This window comes from Piliocolobus tephrosceles, chromosome 15 (assembly GCF_002776525.5).
Source record: "Piliocolobus tephrosceles isolate RC106 chromosome 15, ASM277652v3, whole genome shotgun sequence".
NCBI lineage: Eukaryota > Metazoa > Chordata > Mammalia > Primates > Cercopithecidae > Piliocolobus > Piliocolobus tephrosceles.
The window spans coordinates 105,456,715-105,475,540 of record NC_045448.1 but is presented as its reverse complement, the minus strand read 5'-3'; the positions used below and the strand labels follow the sequence as shown (position 1 = coordinate 105,475,540).

Genomic DNA, 18,826 nt, shown 5'->3' with positions numbered 1-18,826 from the left:
CCAGAAGGGCTCTTGTTAGCTGCTGCTGTCCATGGTTCTCTATTCAACTTCTAACTGGTCTATTGTTTCCATTTTTGTTTTCATGATGTTTCCTCTTAATTGTGAAGCAGTGGCTTTTTGAAAGCTTGTTGGCTGTATGTGCCAAAATTTCCACTTGTGGGAATCCATCTTAAGGATATAATGCAAAATGTGATAAAAGTTTTATGTAAAAAAAATTTTCCATGTTGTTTTATACATTAATAAAAATTTTTAATTTTTTATACAGAAATGGTAAAAAGTAGAATAATCCATTTAATATATTATTTTGCAACTATGCAAAAGAACACAAAAATCTGGCTAGGAAAATAAAAGGGCCAAAAGGAAATGTAACAAAATGTCTATAGTGGGAGAAAATAACCTTATTCTAGTTTTAGGTTCTGAAATCCATTGTAGCCTAAGGTGATGACTACATTTTTAAAAATCCTTTGCTTCCTTCAAAAATTATATGAGATTTTCCAAAGCACTTCTCATATTATGCCTAAGGAAATCATCCATAGCATAAGTATTCACTAAAAGATATTAAAGGAAGAATATTTGGAATTCATGCTCTCAAAATTCCTCTTGAGAAGAGTTAGTTAATAGATATACTATTAGGCCGGGCGCGGTGGCTCAAGCCTGTAATCCCAGCACTTTGGGAGGCCGAGACGGGCGGATCATGAGGTCAGGGGATCGAGACCATCCTGGCTAACACGGTGAAACCCCGTCTCTACTAAAAAATACAAAAAACTAGCCGGGCGAGGTGGCGGCGCCTGTAGTCCAAGCTACTCGGGAGGCTGAGGCAGGAGAATGGCGTAAACCCGGGAGGCGGAGCTTGTAGTCAGCTGAGATCCCACCACTGCACTCCAGCCTGGGCCACAGAGTGAGACTCTGTCTCAAAAAAAAAAAAAAAAAAAAAGATATACTATTAATTTAGAGATAGAAAATCAAGACCAGGGTATATTGTATATTATGTGAATGATATATCAACAAATATAGCTCAGTAAATATATTTTTTAAAGAAAGAAATGCAAAGAAAACTAAGACTGACAAAAAGGTCCAGATCGTGCTTTAAACTATTTTTATAGGAGAATGAAGGTGGCAATACAGATATTTTTGACCCTAACTTCTCTTTTCTTATTTAAAATTATCTCAGTGATCCCAGGGATGGAAGGCTAGTTCAAAATTCAAAAACAATCAATGTGATCTATCATATTAATAGGCTAAATAAGAAAAATCATCGGATCTCATAATTAGATGCTGAAAAAGCATCTGACAAAATTCAACATCCATCTATGAGAAAACCTCTTAGAAATATGGGAAGAGAGGGAAAATCCCTCTACTTGATAAAAAGCAACTACAAAATACTACAGATAACACTAGTGGTGAAACACTGAATGCTTTCTGTGTAATATCGAGAAGAAGGTAAGATATACACTTTCACTATTCTTAATTGACATAGTGCTTACGTATGAAACAGTGCAAGAAGGCAAGAAAAGGCACACAGATCAGAAAAGAATAAAACTGTCTTAATTTTCAGATACAGTGGTTGTTTACCTAGAAAACCCCATGGAATCTGCAGGAAAACTCCTAGAACTACTAAGTGGATTTGGCAAGTTCATAGGACACAAGACAAACATTCAAAAATTAAAATTGTTGGCTGGGCACAGTGGCTCATGCCTGTAATCTCAGCACTTTGGGAGGCTGAGGCGAGCAGATAACTTGATGTCAGGAGTTTGAGACCAGCCTGGGAAACATGGTGAAACCCTGTCTCTACTAAATACACAAAAATTAGCTGGGTGTACTGGCACATGCCTGTAATCCCAGCTACTCGGGTGGCTGAGGCAGAAGAATCACTTCAACCCAGGAGGTGGAGGTTGTAGTGAGCCAAGATGGCACCACTGTACTCCAGTCTGGGTGACAGAGCAAGGCTCCATCTCAAAAAAAAAAAAAAAAAAAAAATTAAAATTGTTGGCTGGGCATGCTGGCTAATGTCTGCAATCCCACTATTTTGGGAGGTTGGGGCAGGAGGATTGCTTAAGGCCAAAAGTTCGAGACCAGCCTGGGCAATATAGCAAGACCCCCATCTCTACAAAAATCAAAATATTAGCCAGGCATGGTGACACATGTCTGTAGTGCCACCTAGCTACTTGGGAGGCTGAGGTGAAAGAATTACTTGAGCCTTAGGGGTTCAAGACTGCAGTAATCTATGTGCCACTGCACTCCAGCCTGGGCGACAGAGTGAGACCCAATCTCTAAAACCAAACCAAAAGAAAACAAAAAAACAAAAATCAATTGTACTTCTACATACTAGCAAGGAACACACTGACAATGACATTAAAACTAAAATACCACTTACAATAGCTCAAAAAAAGAATACTTCTTTTTATTTTGTAGGTGGAAATCCAAACATGTACAGAACTTGCGTGCTGAAAACTACACAGTTAACAAAAGAAAACAAGGAAGATCTAAATAAGACATATCACGTTCATGAACTGGAAGCCTTAGCATAGTAAAGATGTTAATTCTCCCCAAGTTAATGCAATTTTAATGCAATTCCTATCAAAATTCAAGCAGGATTTTTGTAGATATAAAAAGATTATTCTAAAATTTATGTGAAAAATCAAAGAACTAGAATACCTAAAACAATTTTGAAAAAAAAAAAAAAAAAAAAAAATGTAAAAAAAAAAAAAAAAAGAATAAAGTAGATGAACCTAAATTAAAGACTTAATATGTAACTACAGTAACCAAAATTCTGTGGTATTGGGGGAAAGACAGATATATAGGTAAATGTAAAAGAATAGAAAACCAACACAAATAGACCCACACAATATAGCCAACTGATTTTTCACAAGGGTACAAAATCAATTCAATGGCAGACAGATAGCTTTTTAAACAAATGGTACAGAAGCAGCTGGATACTCATAGGCAAAAAAAAAAAAAAAAAAAGAACCTCTATGTCAACCTCACACTTCACACAGAATTAACTCAAAATGAGTCACGGAATTAAATGTGAAAAATAAAACTATAAAACATTTAGAATAAGAAGTAGGAAAATCTTTGAAATTTAGAGCTATAGCGAGTAATTTTTAGACTTAAAGCCAAAAGCACAATCCACAAAAAGAAAATTTATAAATGCGACTTCATCAAAACTGAAAACTTTTTATCTGAGAAAGACCCTGTTAAGAGGAAAAAAACCACAAGCCACATACTTAGTGAAAGAAAATATTTGCAAACCACGTATCTGATAAAGCAGGAGTTCCCTAACCTCTGGGCCACAGACCGCTACCAGTCTGTGGTCTGTTAGGAACCAAGCCGCACAGCAGGAGGTGAGTGGCAGGTGAGCCAGCAAAGCTTCATCTGTATTTACAACTGCTCCCCATCACTCGCATTACTGCCTGAACTCTGCCTCCTGTCAGATCTGCAGCAGCATTAGATTCTCATAGGAGTGGAATCCTATTGTGAACTACACAGGCAAGGGATCTCAGTTGTGCACTTTAAAAGAATCTAATGCCTGCTGATCTGAGGTGGAGCTGAGGCACTGATGTTAGCTCTGGGCAGCTGCTGCAAATATAGATTAACATTAGCAGAGAGGGTTGGCTGCGCAGAGATCTTAATAAATCAATTGCTTGCAGACTCATATCAAACCTCTATCGCTGACTGGCAAGTGACAATTAAGCTGCATCTGGTGGTAGGCTTTATAGTGGCAAGTGAGTTGATGTGCTTCAATTGTACAGTTGCATCTGGCAGCAGGCTTTAAGTCAGAATCTGACACTTATTTTAGTCTACATGTGGCCTGCCCATTTTTTTATTTACCACTTCCATCCGTGTCTCTTTCCTGCACGGAGTACTTGTCTCAGTCACAGTTTTGGTAAGCCCACAAGCTAACCCTAGCCAAAATGAGTAAAAAACAAACATCACTAGAAAGCTCCCTTGAAAAAGGCAAAAGACCCAATGATGAGGCAGCAAAAGACTCTGAGACTGTCAAGAAAAGGAAAGCTGCATTTAAAAGAAGATACCGAGTCCTACTTAAATTATGGGTTCATTGCAACAGGTGATTCACATTCTCCAAGTCTGCTTTCCATAACATGGTAACCGGCTATCCAGTGAAACCATGAAACCTTCAAAACTGCTTTGCCACGTGGAGACCAAGCACCCTGTATTAAAAGACAAGCCTTTGGAGTTTTTCAAAAGAAAGAAAAAAATGTGAACACAAAGAACAGAAGCAATTATTAAAGACCACCACTTCATCGAATGTGTCTCCACTCACAGCATCATTCTTAGTGGCTGAACACGTTGCTAATGCTAAGAAGCCCTTTGCTATTGGTGGAGAGTTGATCCTGCATACTGATAAGGATATATGTCATAAAATTTTAGAAGAGGCTGAAGTTCAAAAGGTGGCATGTGTTCCTCTTTTGGTTAGCACCAATAACTAGATGAACTGATGAAATAACAGAGGATATTGCAACACAAATGTTAGAGAGGATTAATGAGTCACTGTGGTATGCAATCCAGGTTGATGAGTCTACCGATGTTGACAGCAAGGCAACAATGCTTGTTTCTGTGTGATATATTTTTCAGGAGCATGTGCATGAAGATATGTTATGTGCACTTTTGTTGCCAACCAACATCACAGTTGCAGACTACTCTAGTCTTTGAATGATGACATATCAGGAAAACTAAATTGGTCATTTTGTGTCAGTGTATGCACAGATGCAGTGGTTGCCATGGCTGGATGGCTTTCTGATTTCATTACTTGGGTCAAAGAGGTCACCTCTGAATGTGAGTCTACACACTGCGTCATCTATAGAGAAATGCTGGCTATCCAAAAAATGTCACCTGAACTTAACAACGTTTTGCAGGATGTGATTAAAATTATCAGCCACATTAAAGTGCATGCCCTTTACGCACGTCTGTTCACATAGCTCTGTGAAGAGATGGATGCAGAGCAAACACATCTTCTCTTACACACAGAAGGGAGATGACTTTCTAAAGGTGTATCACTGGCCAGAGTTTCTGAGTTACAAGGGCAACTCCAGAGATTTCTTTTAGAAAATGTCACCGCTGGAAGCACATTTCAGTGACACAGCATGCGTCTCAAAACTTGCTTACTTGTGTGACCTACACAAACTGCTCAACAAACTCCATTTGTCACTTCAGCGGAGAATGACAACTGCGTTCAAGTGGGCAGATAAAGTGTCTGCATTCAAAACTAAACTGCTGTAATCCCAGCACTTTGGGAGGCCAAGGCAGGCAGATCACTTGAGGTCAGGAGTTCAAGACCAGTCTGGCCAACATTGTGAAATACTGTCTTACTAAAAATACAAAAATCAGCCAGGTTTGGTGGCAGGCACCTGTAATCCCAGCTACTTGGGAGGCTGAGGCAGGAGAATCGCTTGAACCTGGGAGGCGGAGGCTGCAGTGAGCCGAGATCATGCCACCACATTCCAGCCTGGGTGACAGAGTGAAAACAAAACAAAACAAAACCAAACAAAGCCAAATTGGAATTTTGGGGGCAACAAGTGAATACTGGGATCTTTAACACGTTTCACACATTAGCAGAGATTTTGAAGGAGGGTGAGCCAGGGCCTTCTTTCTCCCAGTTGGTGTATGATCACCTATCTCAGCTTTCAAAAGAGTTTGAGCATTATTTCCCAATCACAAAAGACCCCTGGACTTGGAAGGAATGGATCCGCAACTCATTTGTGAATATGCTAGGTGAATCGACTTTGTCAGTGCTAGAAGAGGACCAACTGCTTGAGATCATAAATGATGGTGGCTTTAAAAGTACATTGAGACAATTTCAAATCTCCATCCATTCTGGATTAAAGTCGAGGCAGAATAACCTGAGACTGCCACAAAAACACTGAAAAGCCTGCTTCCATTTCCAATATCCTATCTTTGTGATGCAGAGTTTTCTATGGTGACAGCAACCAAAATGAGGTTACAGAGTAGACTGGACTTAAGCAACACCTTTCGGGTGTCACTGTCTCGTATCACCCCCAGATGGGACTGTCTTGTTGCAGGAAAACAAGCTCAGGGCTCCCAATCATTTTACATTGTGGTGAGTTGCATAACGATTTCATCATATATCACAATGTAATAATAACAGAAATCAGTGCACCATAAATGTAATGTACTTGAATCATCCTGAAACCATCCCCTATCACCGCACCCAGTGTATGGAAAAACTGTCTTCCATGAAACTGGTCCCTGGTGCCAATAAGGCTGGGGGCTGCTGTGATAAAGAACTAGTATGTAGAATAAAGAACTCTCCATACTGAACATTAAAAAAAAACATCCATCCAATGAGAACATGGACAAAAGACAAAGAGCCGTTTCACTGTAGAAGATATAGAGATGGCAAACAACCACACAAAGAGAATTTCAATGTCATTAGTCATTAAGGAAATGCACATTAAAACTACCATGATAAAGTACCATACACATTTCAGAATGGCAAAATTAAAAAACAGTGGCAACAGCAAATGCTGGCAAGGATGTGGAGAAACTAGGTCACTCATACATTCTCGGTGGGAATGCAAAATGGTACAGACACTTGGGAAGACAGGTTGGCACTTGACTAAAAAATTAATCCCACAACTAACACAAGAACCCAAAATTGTGCTCCTGGGGATTTACAGAGAAATGAAAACTTATGCTCATACAAAAACCTAAACATTTCATTTGTAATATCCAAAAACTGGAAACAACTCAGACATTCTTCCGTGGGTAAATGGTTAAACTAACTGTGTTACACCAACAGGACGAACATTCTTCTGTAATAGAAAGGAATGAACTATTGATACATTCAACAACCTAGATGAATCTCCAGAGAATTATGCTGAGTGAAAAAAGCCAATCCCAAAAGGTTATCTATTGTATCATTCCATTTATATAATATTCATGAAATGACAAAATTATAGAAATGGAAGACAGATTAATGATTGCCAGGAATTAAGGAAGGTTTGGGGATAGGAGAGAAGTAGACAGGGCTACAAAAGGGCATCTCAATGGTTCCTGTGATGGAAATGCTTTGTATCACCCTAAATCGATGTTAAATATCTAATAGAGTATTGCAATATATATAATTTTTCAAGATATTACCATTGGGTAAAACCAGGTCAAGGGTACACAGGATCTCTCTATACTATTTCTTACGATTGCATGCAAATCTACCATTATATCCCAAAATCAAAAGTTTAATCTAAAAGAAAACTATCTGAGTACCTCCTATATACATATTACAGCTAAAAAGAATACAAAAATAAACAGGATGGCTGAGATTGTTGCTTTGAGGAGATAAAGATGCAGACGTAAATAATTCAATTCCAAAGCAAAATAAAAGAAAAAAGATTAATGTCTTTTTTCTTTAAGTACTTTAAGTACTTAAAGGGTAACTTAAAGTACTTTGGGAACAGGAAGTAAGCTACAAAACTTGGAGTAAACATCTTTAAATTTTTTAAAATTAATATAAATCATTATCAAGATGTATATATAGTTTTGCTAAGGGCAATGATTTCAAAATTTTAAGAAGATTACTAGAATATACCCTACTTGGTCATAGTATATTTTTTAATAAGCTTTCGTGTGATATGTTCTGATATTTCTACTTCATTTTGTGTCAGTTAGAGTAACAGGTAATACTTTTCCAATTTAAAAACATCAGTAAAATAGTGTAAAGGACGTATTATTTGAATTTTTTCTTTCTTTGTTTTCTTTGTTTTTTTTTTTTTTTTTTTTTTTTTTAGACAGAGTTTCGCTCTTGTTGCCCAGGCTGGAGTGCAATGGCGCGATCTTGGCTCACAGCAACCTCCGCCTCCCAGGTTCAAGCAATTCTCCTGCCTCAGCCTCCGGAGTAGCTGGGACTACAGGCATGCACCACCACGCCTGGCTAATTTTTGGTAGAGACAGGGTTTCTCCATGTTGGTCAGGCTGGTCTCAAACTCCCGACCTCAGGTGATCCACCTGCTTTGGCCTCCCAAAGTGCTGGGATTACAGGCGTGAGCCACCATGCACAGTCTGTTTGAATTTTTATACTGAGTACCTATTCTTGAGTTACTTTCATCATTAAAACGTTCTTAGCCGGGCGCGGTGGTTCAAGCCTGTAATCCCAGCACTTTGGGAGGCCGAGACGGGCGAATCACAAGGTCAGGAGATCGAGACCATCCTGGCTAACACGGTGAAACCCCGTCTCTACTAAAAAATACAAAAAAACTAGCCCGGCGAGGTGGCGGGCGCCTGTAGTCCCAGCTACTCCGGAGGCTGAGGCAGGAGAATGGTGTAAACCCGGGAGGCGGAGCTTGCAGTGAGCTGAGATCCGGCCACTGCACTCCAGCCCGGGTGACAGAGCGAGACTCCGCCTCAAAAAAAAAAAAAACGTTCTTATTTAAATAAAAGATAATTTGAAGAGTGAGAATTCCAGCATATACTACTTCATTAAAAGATTAACAGTGGTTCTTACAGAAACAAACTAGATACATGATTCTCAAATACATTATCCAGCTGCAGACTAACAAAATAAAAGGTTTGGCCAGGCGCAGTGGCTCACATCTGTAATCCTAGCACTTTGGGAGGCTGAGGTGGGAGGATCACGAGGTCAGGAGATCGAGACCTACCATCTTGGCCAAAATGGTGAAACCCCGTCACTACTAAAACTACAAAAATTAGCTGGGCGTGGTGGCAGATGCCTGTAATCCCAGCTACTTGGGAGACTGAGGCAGGAGAATCACTTGAACCAGGGAGTCGGAGGTTGCAGTGAGCTGAGATCGTGCCACTCCACTCCAGCCTGGCAACAGAGTGATACTCCATCTCAAAAATTAAAAAAAAAAAAAAAAAAAAAAGGTTCAATAGGGTTTGGCAATAACAGAAATTTAAACATGACCAAAATTTTCCACTATTTCAAATATACTATGCATCTTCTTTTTTTTTTTTTTTTTTTTCAGACGGAGTCTCGCTCTGTTGCCCGGGCTGGAGTGCTGTGGCCGGATCTCAGCTCACTGCAAGCTCTGCCTCCCGGGTTTATGCCATTCTCCTGCCTCAGCCTCACAAGTAGCTGGGACTACAGGCGCCCGCCACCTCGCCCGGCTAGTTTTTTGTATTTTTAGTACATACTTTAAAATTCGGGCTCTATCTCCCCAGCCACTTCCTTTAAAATTCGGGCTCTATCTCCCCAGCCACTTCCTCCCGTGCAAGCTACACCAGCCATTACAAAGCACTTACTATTCACTCCATACCCTTGCCTGTGTTGTTTTTCCTTTTGAACGGGATGCCTCATTCCTTTAGAGCTCCTCAGTATCTCCTTGTGTACTCCTCCCTGATATTCCTGGGCTGAATAGAGATTTCCTCTATAAAGCTTTTAGTGTCTCTTATTAATATGTCATTCATTACGAATTATTTGTATGTCAGTGGGAAGTCCCTGAGGACGGGAACCTGTATCTTTTGAAAATTATACTCCCAGTGGCAAGTACAATGTCAGGCACAAAGTAGATACAATCAACTGAGTTACAGTTAAAAGAACCCGGCCAATTAATAAATAAATTTAGCTTAAAAGAATATCATTAAAGTTAAAATTTAGCTAAATAAACCTCAACCTCGTGGTTCTTTGCTGATCGCTATGTCAGTGTGTTTTATAATTCTGCCGGCTAAAAGTAAATGCAAATCACACGCTCCAAGAAAGAGTTTTTGTTACAGTCTTAAGCTGTTTGGAATACAGCTGTCATAAACTAACCTTTTGGATTTTAAAAATAAAATCTAAGTTCAAAGGCATGGCTTGATGTAATATTACATTAAAAAGAACTTATTTTTCCAAAATTATACTAACTTTACAGTAACAGCCATTTTAAAGAAGATTTTAAAAACATATTACATACCATTTCTATTTCTTGATCTTTAGCAACCAGCTGTCGATTAAGAAGTTCTTTGCTCGAGTCAAGTTTAATACAGAGTTCCCTAGTAGAAGACAAATCTGCAAGAGCGGACACTTTTTCAAACTGAACCTTCTGAAGCTCCTCTTCCATTTTTACAACAGACTTATGTAAGGTAGAAATCTGGGACTTGTAAGACCTTTCTGCATTTAAGTGCTGTAAGAATAAAATTATATATATGTGTGTGTATTATATTAAACTGGAAGAAAACGACAACATGGAAAAACAAAGTGGGGCAAATCTAAGCATAGTGCATTTAGCTTGTATGAAGCTTTAGATAATACAGGTGGTAACAATATGTACAAAACACTCTAACATAAATTCAGGTTTTTATTTTTTTTACATAAAATTCACGAGCAGGGTGGTCCACGGGTCATTCTTTTTAATGCCCTTAGGAAAAAGAAACTTTTCCCACTGAAAAGTCGCCAGCCCCAAAGCTAGTTGAGATGTGTCATTTGACCAACGGTTCTCCCTATATTAGCCAGTTTCAATTATTTTATACTACAAATGCTATTGCTGTTGTTAAAACAAAAACGCTAGCCACTGTCTTATTCACAACACCTGCTTTTGAATTCTTGACTGGCATGTTGATTTCAATCATAATGTCATAAAATGAAAACTGGTAACTCTTTAATACCTCTGAGGGAAAAAGACTAAGGGCAAGTATAAATGAAGTATGTATCACATTATAGGAAATAAGAGCATGTTTTTAAAACTATGAGATTCAAGTTACATAAATGCTTTCGAATGTTCAAGATAATTCCACCCCCACCCTTTTCTTTTAGAAAAATGTCTTATGTAAGTGCACTGCCACCTACAGAGAAGTGTTTGTTTGCGATAATGTGAAGACAAGGAGAACTGAGAGGCAAATACATTTATGTGTTTTTACAAGTGATTTCACAAGTGTAAAGCACTGTAATTTGCTCCCATTATAAGTTATTTGGCCATAATTCACTCCTACTTTTTCTCTAACTCTTCCCTTCCTTCCTCACTCACTCTTTCGTATTCTTCAAGCCAACGTTTTATCCATCCTTCCATCCACCCACCCATTCATCACATATTTATTGAATATACACTCTGTTCCAGTCACTGTACATATTCAATGGTAAGTGGTATCTGCTCTAATGAAACATCCAGGCTACTAGAGGAGTCATATACTAATAATGATACAAATAATTATATAAATACATGAAAAGAAAATATAATTAATACCCTAAGAGAAAAAACAAAATGGAATCATATAACATGCTCAATTAAAACCAAAAAAGGCAGAAGAGCAGCTGAAGACTAAACAAACAAATGAACAGGGCAATAAGTATGCTTATAAATATGGGAAATATTAATACAACTATAATTACTTTAACTATGACTAATCTATATGCCCCAATGAAGACAAATGGTCAGAGTGGAAAAGAAAACAAGATCTACTTATTTATCTATAATAAATTAATATTAATATTTAAATGTTAATGCTAATAAAAGGAAAGTTAGGGTAGCTACATTAATTTCAGACAAAGCAAATTTCAGAGAAAGGAAAATTATCAGTAATAAAGAGAGGGCATAACATAATGATTGCAGAAAGTTAATTTGCAAAGAAGACATAACAAACCTTAATGTGTATGTCCCTAACAACAGAGCATGCCAACATATGTGAGGCAAAAAAATGGATAGGATGGCAAGGAGAAATACTATTCTAGATTACTATTATAGATTATTATTGGAGAATGCAACACCCATGTATCAGTAATTGACAGACCAAGCAGGCAGAAAGTCAGCAAGGATACAATTCAGCTGAATAGCATTATCAATCAATTGGTTCTAAATATTTATAGAGTACTTTATCCAAAAACAGCAGAATACACATTATTTTCTTTTTTTTTCTTAATTATACTTTACGTTCTAGGGTACATATGCAAAATGTGCAGGTTTGTTACATATGTAAACATGTGCCATGTTGATGTGCTGCACCCATTAACTTGTCATTTACATTAGGTATATCTCCTAATGCTATCCCTACCCGCTCCCCACGCCATGACAAGTCCTGGTGTATGATGTTCCCCTTCCTGTGTCCAAGTGTTCTCATTGTTCAATTCCCACCTATGAGTGAGAACATGCAGTGTTTGGCTTTTTGTCCTTACAATAGTTTTCTCCGAATGATGGTTTCCAGCTACATCCATGTCCCTACAAAGGACATGAACTCATCCTTTTTTATGGCCGCATAGTATTCCATGGTGTACATGTGCCATATTTTCTTAATCCAGTCTATCACTGATGGACATTTGGGTTGGTTCCAAGTCTTTGCTATTGTGAATAGTGCTGCAAGAAGCATACGTGTGCACGTGTCTTTATAGCAGCATGATTTATAATCCTTTGGGTATATACCCAGTAATGGGATGGCTGGATCAAATGGTATTTCTAGTTCTAGATCCTTGAGGAATCGCCACACAGTCTTCCGCAATGGTTGAACTAGTTCACAGTCCCACCAACAGTGTAAAAGTGTTCTTATTTCTCCACATCCTCTCCAGCACCTGTTGTTTCCTGACTTTTTAATGATCGCCATTCTAAATGGTGTGAGATGGTATCTCATTGTGGTTTTGATTTACGTTTCTCGGATGGCCAGTGATGATGAGCTTTTTTTCACGTGTCTGTTGGCTGCATAAATGTCTTCTTTTGAGAAGTGTCTATTCTTCTGTTCTTCACCCACTTTTTGATGGGGTTGTTTTTTTTCTTGTAAATTTGTTTGAGTTCTTTGTAGATTCTGGATATTAGCCCTTTGTCAGATGAGTGGATTGCAAAAATTTTCTCCCATTCTGTAGGTTGCCTGTTCACTCTGATGGTAGTTTCTTTTGCTGTGCAGAAGCTCTTTAGTTTAATTAGATCCCATTTGTCAATTTTGGCTTTTGTTGCCATTGCTTTTGGTGTTTTAGACATGAAGTCCTTGCCCGTGCCTATGTCCTGAATGGTATTGCCTAGGTTTTCTTCTAGGGTTTTTATGGTTTTAGGTCTAACATTTAAGTCTTTAATCCATCTTGAATTAATTTTTGTATAAGATGTAAGGAAGGGATCTAGTTTCAGCTTTCTACACATGGCAGGCCAGTTTTCCCAGCACCATTTATTAAACAGGGAATCCTTTCCCCATTTCTTGTTTTTGTCAGGTTTGTCAAAGATCGGTACACATTACACATTCTCTTCAAGCTCACATGCAACGTTCACTAAGATAGACTACATGTGCCCTATTAAAACACATCTGAGCAAACTTAAAAGAGCAAAAATCATATAAAGTACACTCTCAGACCACAATGGAGTTGAACTAGAAATACATTAACAGAAGGATAGTTGGAAAGTCCCAAAATATTTAGAAATTTAACAGCATACTTCTAAACAACACATAGGTAAAAGAAGAAATCACAAAAAACATTTAGAATATTTTTGAATGACATAAACATTAAAATATAACTTACCAAAATTTATGGCATGTAGTTAAAGCAGTACTTACAAGAAATTCGTAGCGCTGAGTGCACATATTAGAAAAGAAGGAATATCTAAAATCAATAACCTGGCTGGGAGTGGTGGTTCACGCCTGTAATCCCAGCACTTTGGGTGGCCGAGGCAGGTGGATCGCCTGAGGTCTGGAGTTTGAGACCAGTCTGGTCAACATAGTGAAACCCCATCTCCACCAAAAATATAAAAAATTAGCTGGGTGTGGTGACAGGCACCTGTAATCCCAGCTACTCAGGAGACTGAAGCAGAAGAGTCACTTGAACCTGGGAGGTGGAGGTTGCAGTGAGCCGAGATCCTGCCATTGCACTCCAGCCTGGGCAACAAGAGCGAAACTCTGTCTCCAAACAAACAAAAAATAACCTAAGCTTCTACCTTAAGAAACTAGGGAAAAAAAGAACGTGTTAAATCAAAAAAAAAAAAAAAAAAAAAGCAGATGTATTAGTGTGTTTTGCATTGCTGTAAAAGAATACCTGAGACTGTGTAATTTATTTTTAAAAAAGAGGTTTATTTCGCTCAGGGTTTTACCAGCTGTACAAGAAGCATTGTGCCAGCATCTGCTCCTGGGGAAGGCCGTGGGAAGCTTTTATTGATGGTGGAAGGCAAATGAGGAGGAGGTGTGTCACATACCAAAACAGTGAGCAAGGGAAAGAGAGAAGAGGTCTCAGGTACCTTTTTTTTTTTTTTTTTTTTTTTTTTGAGACAAAGTGTCACTCCATTGCCCAGGCTGGAATGCAGTGGTACTCTGCCAACTATACCTCTGCCTCCCAGGTTCAAGCAATTCTCATGCCTCAGTCTCATGAGTAACTGGGATTACAGGTGTGTGTCATCATGCCCTGCGCATTTTTGTATTTTTAGTAGAGATGGGGTTTTGCTATGCTGGCCTGCCTGGTCTCGAACTCCTGGGCTCAAGTGATCCGTCCTACTAGGCCTCCCAAACTGCTGGGATTACAGGCGTAAGCCACAAGTCCAGCCCCAGATACCTTTTAACAACCAGATCCCATGTCAACCCATTACCCTGGGGAGATCACCAAGCCATTCATGAGATCTGCCTCCACGATCCAAACACCTCCAACTAGGCCCCATCTCCAACATTTAGAGATCACGTTTCAACATGAAATTTGGAGAGAACAAACATCCAAACTACATACACAGAAGAAAAGAAAAATAAGAGCAGAAATCCATGAAACTGAAAACAGGAAATTAATAGAGTAAATCAAAGAAATCAAAAGTTGGTTCCTTTAAAAGATCAATAAAATTGATGCACATATGGGCAGGCTAATCAAGAAAAGATTACTAATATTGAAATAAAAGAGAAGCCATTACTACTGACTATATGGACATTAAAAGAATATTAATAACTCTATGCCCACAAATTTGATACCTTAGATCAAATGGACCAATTTCTTGAAACTAGTACAGATGATTTACCCTAATACCAAAACCAGAGAAAGACATTACAAGAAATACAAATTATAGACTAGTATCTCTCAGAAAAATACATGCAAAAATCTTCAACAAGATATAGGAAATTAAATACAATAAAGTATAAAAAGACTTTTACACCATGACCAAGTACAATTTATCTCAGATATTCAAAGCTGATTCAACATTCAAAAATCAGTTGATGTAATCCATCACATCAACAGGCTAATGAAATCATATACTCACATCTGTAGATACAGAAAAAGCATTTGACAAAATCCAATATTCATTCATGACAAAAACTGTCAACAAAGTAGGAATAGAGGAGAATTCTCAATTTGATAAAGAAAATCTACAAAAAACCTACAGCTAACATTAGACAATGGTGAGAAACTAGATGTTTTTCCTCTGAGATTGGGAACAAGGCAAGAATGTCTTCTTTCAACAGTTCTATTTGACGTATTTCTGGAAGTCCTAGATAATTCATATAATTTGGATCTGCGTTCCCACTTAAATCTCACATCCCGTTATAATCCTCAATGTTGGAGGTGGGGCATCATGGGAAGTGACTGAATAATAGGGGTGAATCCTTCATGAATGGCTTATCACCATCCCCTTGGTGCTGTTCTCATGATGGTGAGTGAGTTCTCATAAGATCTGGTTGTTTAAAAGTGTGTAACACCTTCCCTGCCCTATCTCTTCCTCCTGCTCTGGCCATGTGATATGCCTGCTCCCATTCTGTCTTCTGCTATGTGTAGAAGTTTCCTGAGACCACCCCAGAAGCACAGCAGAAGCCACTGTGTTTCCTGTAGAGCATGTGGAACCATTAGCCAATTAGAGCTCGTTTCTTTATAAATTACCTAGTCTCAGGTATTTTTTTATAAGAATGTGAGAACTAATACAGAAAACTAGTACTGAGTGGGGCATTGCTATAAAAATACCTGAAAATGTGGCAGCAGCTTTGTAACTGGGTAAGTGGCAGAAGTTGGAAGAGTGTAGAGGACTCAGAAGAAGACAGGAAGATGAGGGAAAGTTTGGAACTCCCTAGAGACTTGTTAAATTGTTTTGACCAAAATGCTTATAGTGATATAAGCAGTGAAGTCCAGGCTGAGGAAGTCTCAGATGGAAAATGAGGAACTTGTTGGGAACTGAATTGCCAGAAATATCTGAATGACAAATTTCTTAATGGCATTTTCTGAATTGCCAGAAAATGCATGCAAGAGGTAGATTATTAAGCTACTCAAGAAGGCACCAGAAAAAGGTGAAAATCAACTTAAAGAAATTTTAAGAAATATAGGATATGAATGACAAAATTTCCAGAGAAATAGATAGCATGAATAAAAAACAATCACAACTTCTGCAAATGAAAAGTCAAACTTAGAAAAAGGCAAAAAAAAAAAAAAAAAAAAAAAAAAAAACACTGGAAAGTTTCAACAATAGACTATAACAAGTAGAAGAAAGAAATTGAGAGCGTGAAGACAAGGCTTTTGAATTAACCCACTGCAACAAAGAGAAGGAAAAAAGAATTTAAAAAAATAATAACATTGGGAAGCTGAGGCAGGAGAATTGCTTGAACCCAGAAGGCAGAGGTTGCAGTGAGCCATTGTGCCATTGCACCCCAGCCTGGGCAACAAAAGTGAAACTCTGTCTTGAAAAATAATAGTAATAATAACAAACCCTCCAATAAGTTTAAGATTATGTTAAATCACCAAACCTAAGAATAATTGGTGTTCCTGAGAAAGAAGAGAAATCTAAAAGTTTGGAAAACTTATTAAAGGGAATAATTGAGGAAGACTTCCAGTCCTTGCTAGAGATCTAAACATCCAAATACAAGAAGTCCAAAGAGGCCGGGCGCGGTGGTTCAAGCCTGTAATCCCAGCACTTTGGGAGGCCGAGACGGGCGGATCACGAGGTCAGGAGATCGAGACCATCCTGGCTAATACGGTGAAACCCTGTCTCTACTAAAAAATACAAAAAACTAGCCCGGCGAGGTGGTGGACGCCTGTAGTCCCAGCTACTCGGGAGGCTGAGCCAGGAGAATGGCGGGAACCCGGGAGGCGGAGCTTGCAGTGAGCCCAGATCCAGCCAATGCACTCCAGCCCGGGTGACAGAGCGAGACTCCCGTCACAAAAAAAAAAAAAAAAAGAAGTCCAAAGAATACCTGGAAATTCATTGCAAGATCATTACCTAGGCACATAGTTATCAGGTTATCTAAAGTCAACACAAGCCAGGTGCGGTGGCTCACATCTGTACTCCCAGTACTTTGGGAGCCCGGGGCGGCTGGATCACCTAAGGTCAGGAGTTCGAGACCAGCCTGGCCAACATGGTGAAATCCTTTCTCTACTAAAAATACAAAAATTAGCTGGGCATGGTGGCAGGTGCCTGTAATCCCAGCTACTCTGGAGGCTGAGGCAGGAGAATCATGTGAATTCAGGAGGCGGATGTTGCAGTGAGCTGAGATCGCGCCATTGCACTCCCCCTGGGCAACAAAAACGAAACTCCGTCTCAAAAATAAATAAATAAATAAATAATAAAATCAACACAAAGGAAGGAATCCTAAGATCTGTGAGGCAAAAGCTTCAAGTAACCTACAAAGAAAAACCTATCAGATTAACAGCAGATTTCTTAGTAGAAACCATACAAGCTAGAAGGGATTGGGGTCCTATCTTTTACCTCCTTAAACAAAACAATTATCAGCCTAGAATTTTGTCTCCAGTGAAACTAAGCTTCAAAAATGGGGGGAAAAAAAAAGGTTTTTTTCAGACAAATGCTGAGAGAATTTGCTACTACCAAGTCAGCACTCTAAGAACTGCCGACAGGAGTTCTAAATCTTGAGACAAAACCTTGAAACACACCAAAATAGAATCTCCTTAAAGCATAAATCTCACAAGGCCTATAAAACAATAACACAATTAAAGAAAAACAAAGTATTCGGGCAACAAGTAGCATAATGAATAGACTAGTACCTCACATCTCAATACTAACACTGAATGTAAATGGTCTAAATGTTCTACCTAAGAGATATAGAATGGCAGAATTGATAAGAATTCACCAAATAAGTATCTGATGTCTTCAAGAGACTCGCCTAACACATAAGGACTCAAATAAACTTAAAGTAAAGGGGTGGAAAAACATATTCCACACAAATGAAAACCAAAAGCAAGCAGGAGTAGTTTTTCTTATATCAGACAAAACAAACTTTAAAGCAACCACAGTTAAAAAAAGACAAAGAGGGACATTATATAATGATAAAAGGAAGAGTCTAACAGGAAAATCTCACAATTCTAAATATTTATGCATCTAAAACTGGAGCTCCCAAATTTATAAGCAATTACTACTAGACCTAAAAACTGAGATAGATGGCAACACAGTAACAGTGGAGGACTTCAACAGGTCATTAAGACAAAGTTTAAAAAGAAACAATGGACTTAAACTATAACCTAGAAGAAATGGACTTCACAGACATTTACAGAACATTCTACTGAACAATTGCAGGGTATACATTCTATTCATCAGCACAAGAAACGTTCTCCAAAATAGACCATATAATAGGCCATAAAACAAATCTCAATAAATTTTTGAAAATCGAATTTATATCAAGTATCTTCTCAAACCACAGTGGAATAAAACTGGAAATTACCTCCAATAGGAACCCTCAAACCTATAAAAATACATGGACATTAAATAATCTGCTTTTGAATGATCTCTGGGTCAACAATGAAAGCAAGATGGAAATTAAAAAATTATTTGAGTTGAACAATAATACTGACACAACTTATCAAAATCTCTGGGACACAGCAAAAGTGGTACTAAGAGGAAAGTTCATACCATTAAATGCCTACATCAAAAAGTTTGAACGTGCACAATCTAAGGTCACACCTCAAGGAACTAGAGAAACAAGAACAAACCAAACTCAAACCCAGCAGAAGAAAAGAAATAACAAAGATCAGAGCAGAACTACA

At 38.4% G+C, this 18,826-nt stretch overlaps 1 protein-coding gene across 11 annotated transcripts in view; it reads right to left on the bottom strand.

Moving 5' to 3' along the window:
* The window catches only part of TSGA10 (testis specific 10), a 154,971-nt gene that overhangs the window by 21,460 nt on the left and 114,685 nt on the right, over positions 1-18,826 (bottom strand). For 10 of the 11 annotated variants that reach the window (XM_023211410.2, XM_023211406.2, XM_023211404.1 and 7 more), the window contains one exon: positions 9,888-10,097. The exons of the other annotated variant lie outside the window; for it this stretch is intronic. In XM_023211410.2, coding sequence (XP_023067178.1) covers positions 9,888-10,097 — 210 coding nt within the window. The remainder of the gene's footprint in view (positions 1-9,887; positions 10,098-18,826) is intronic. 11 annotated transcript variants of the gene reach the window in all.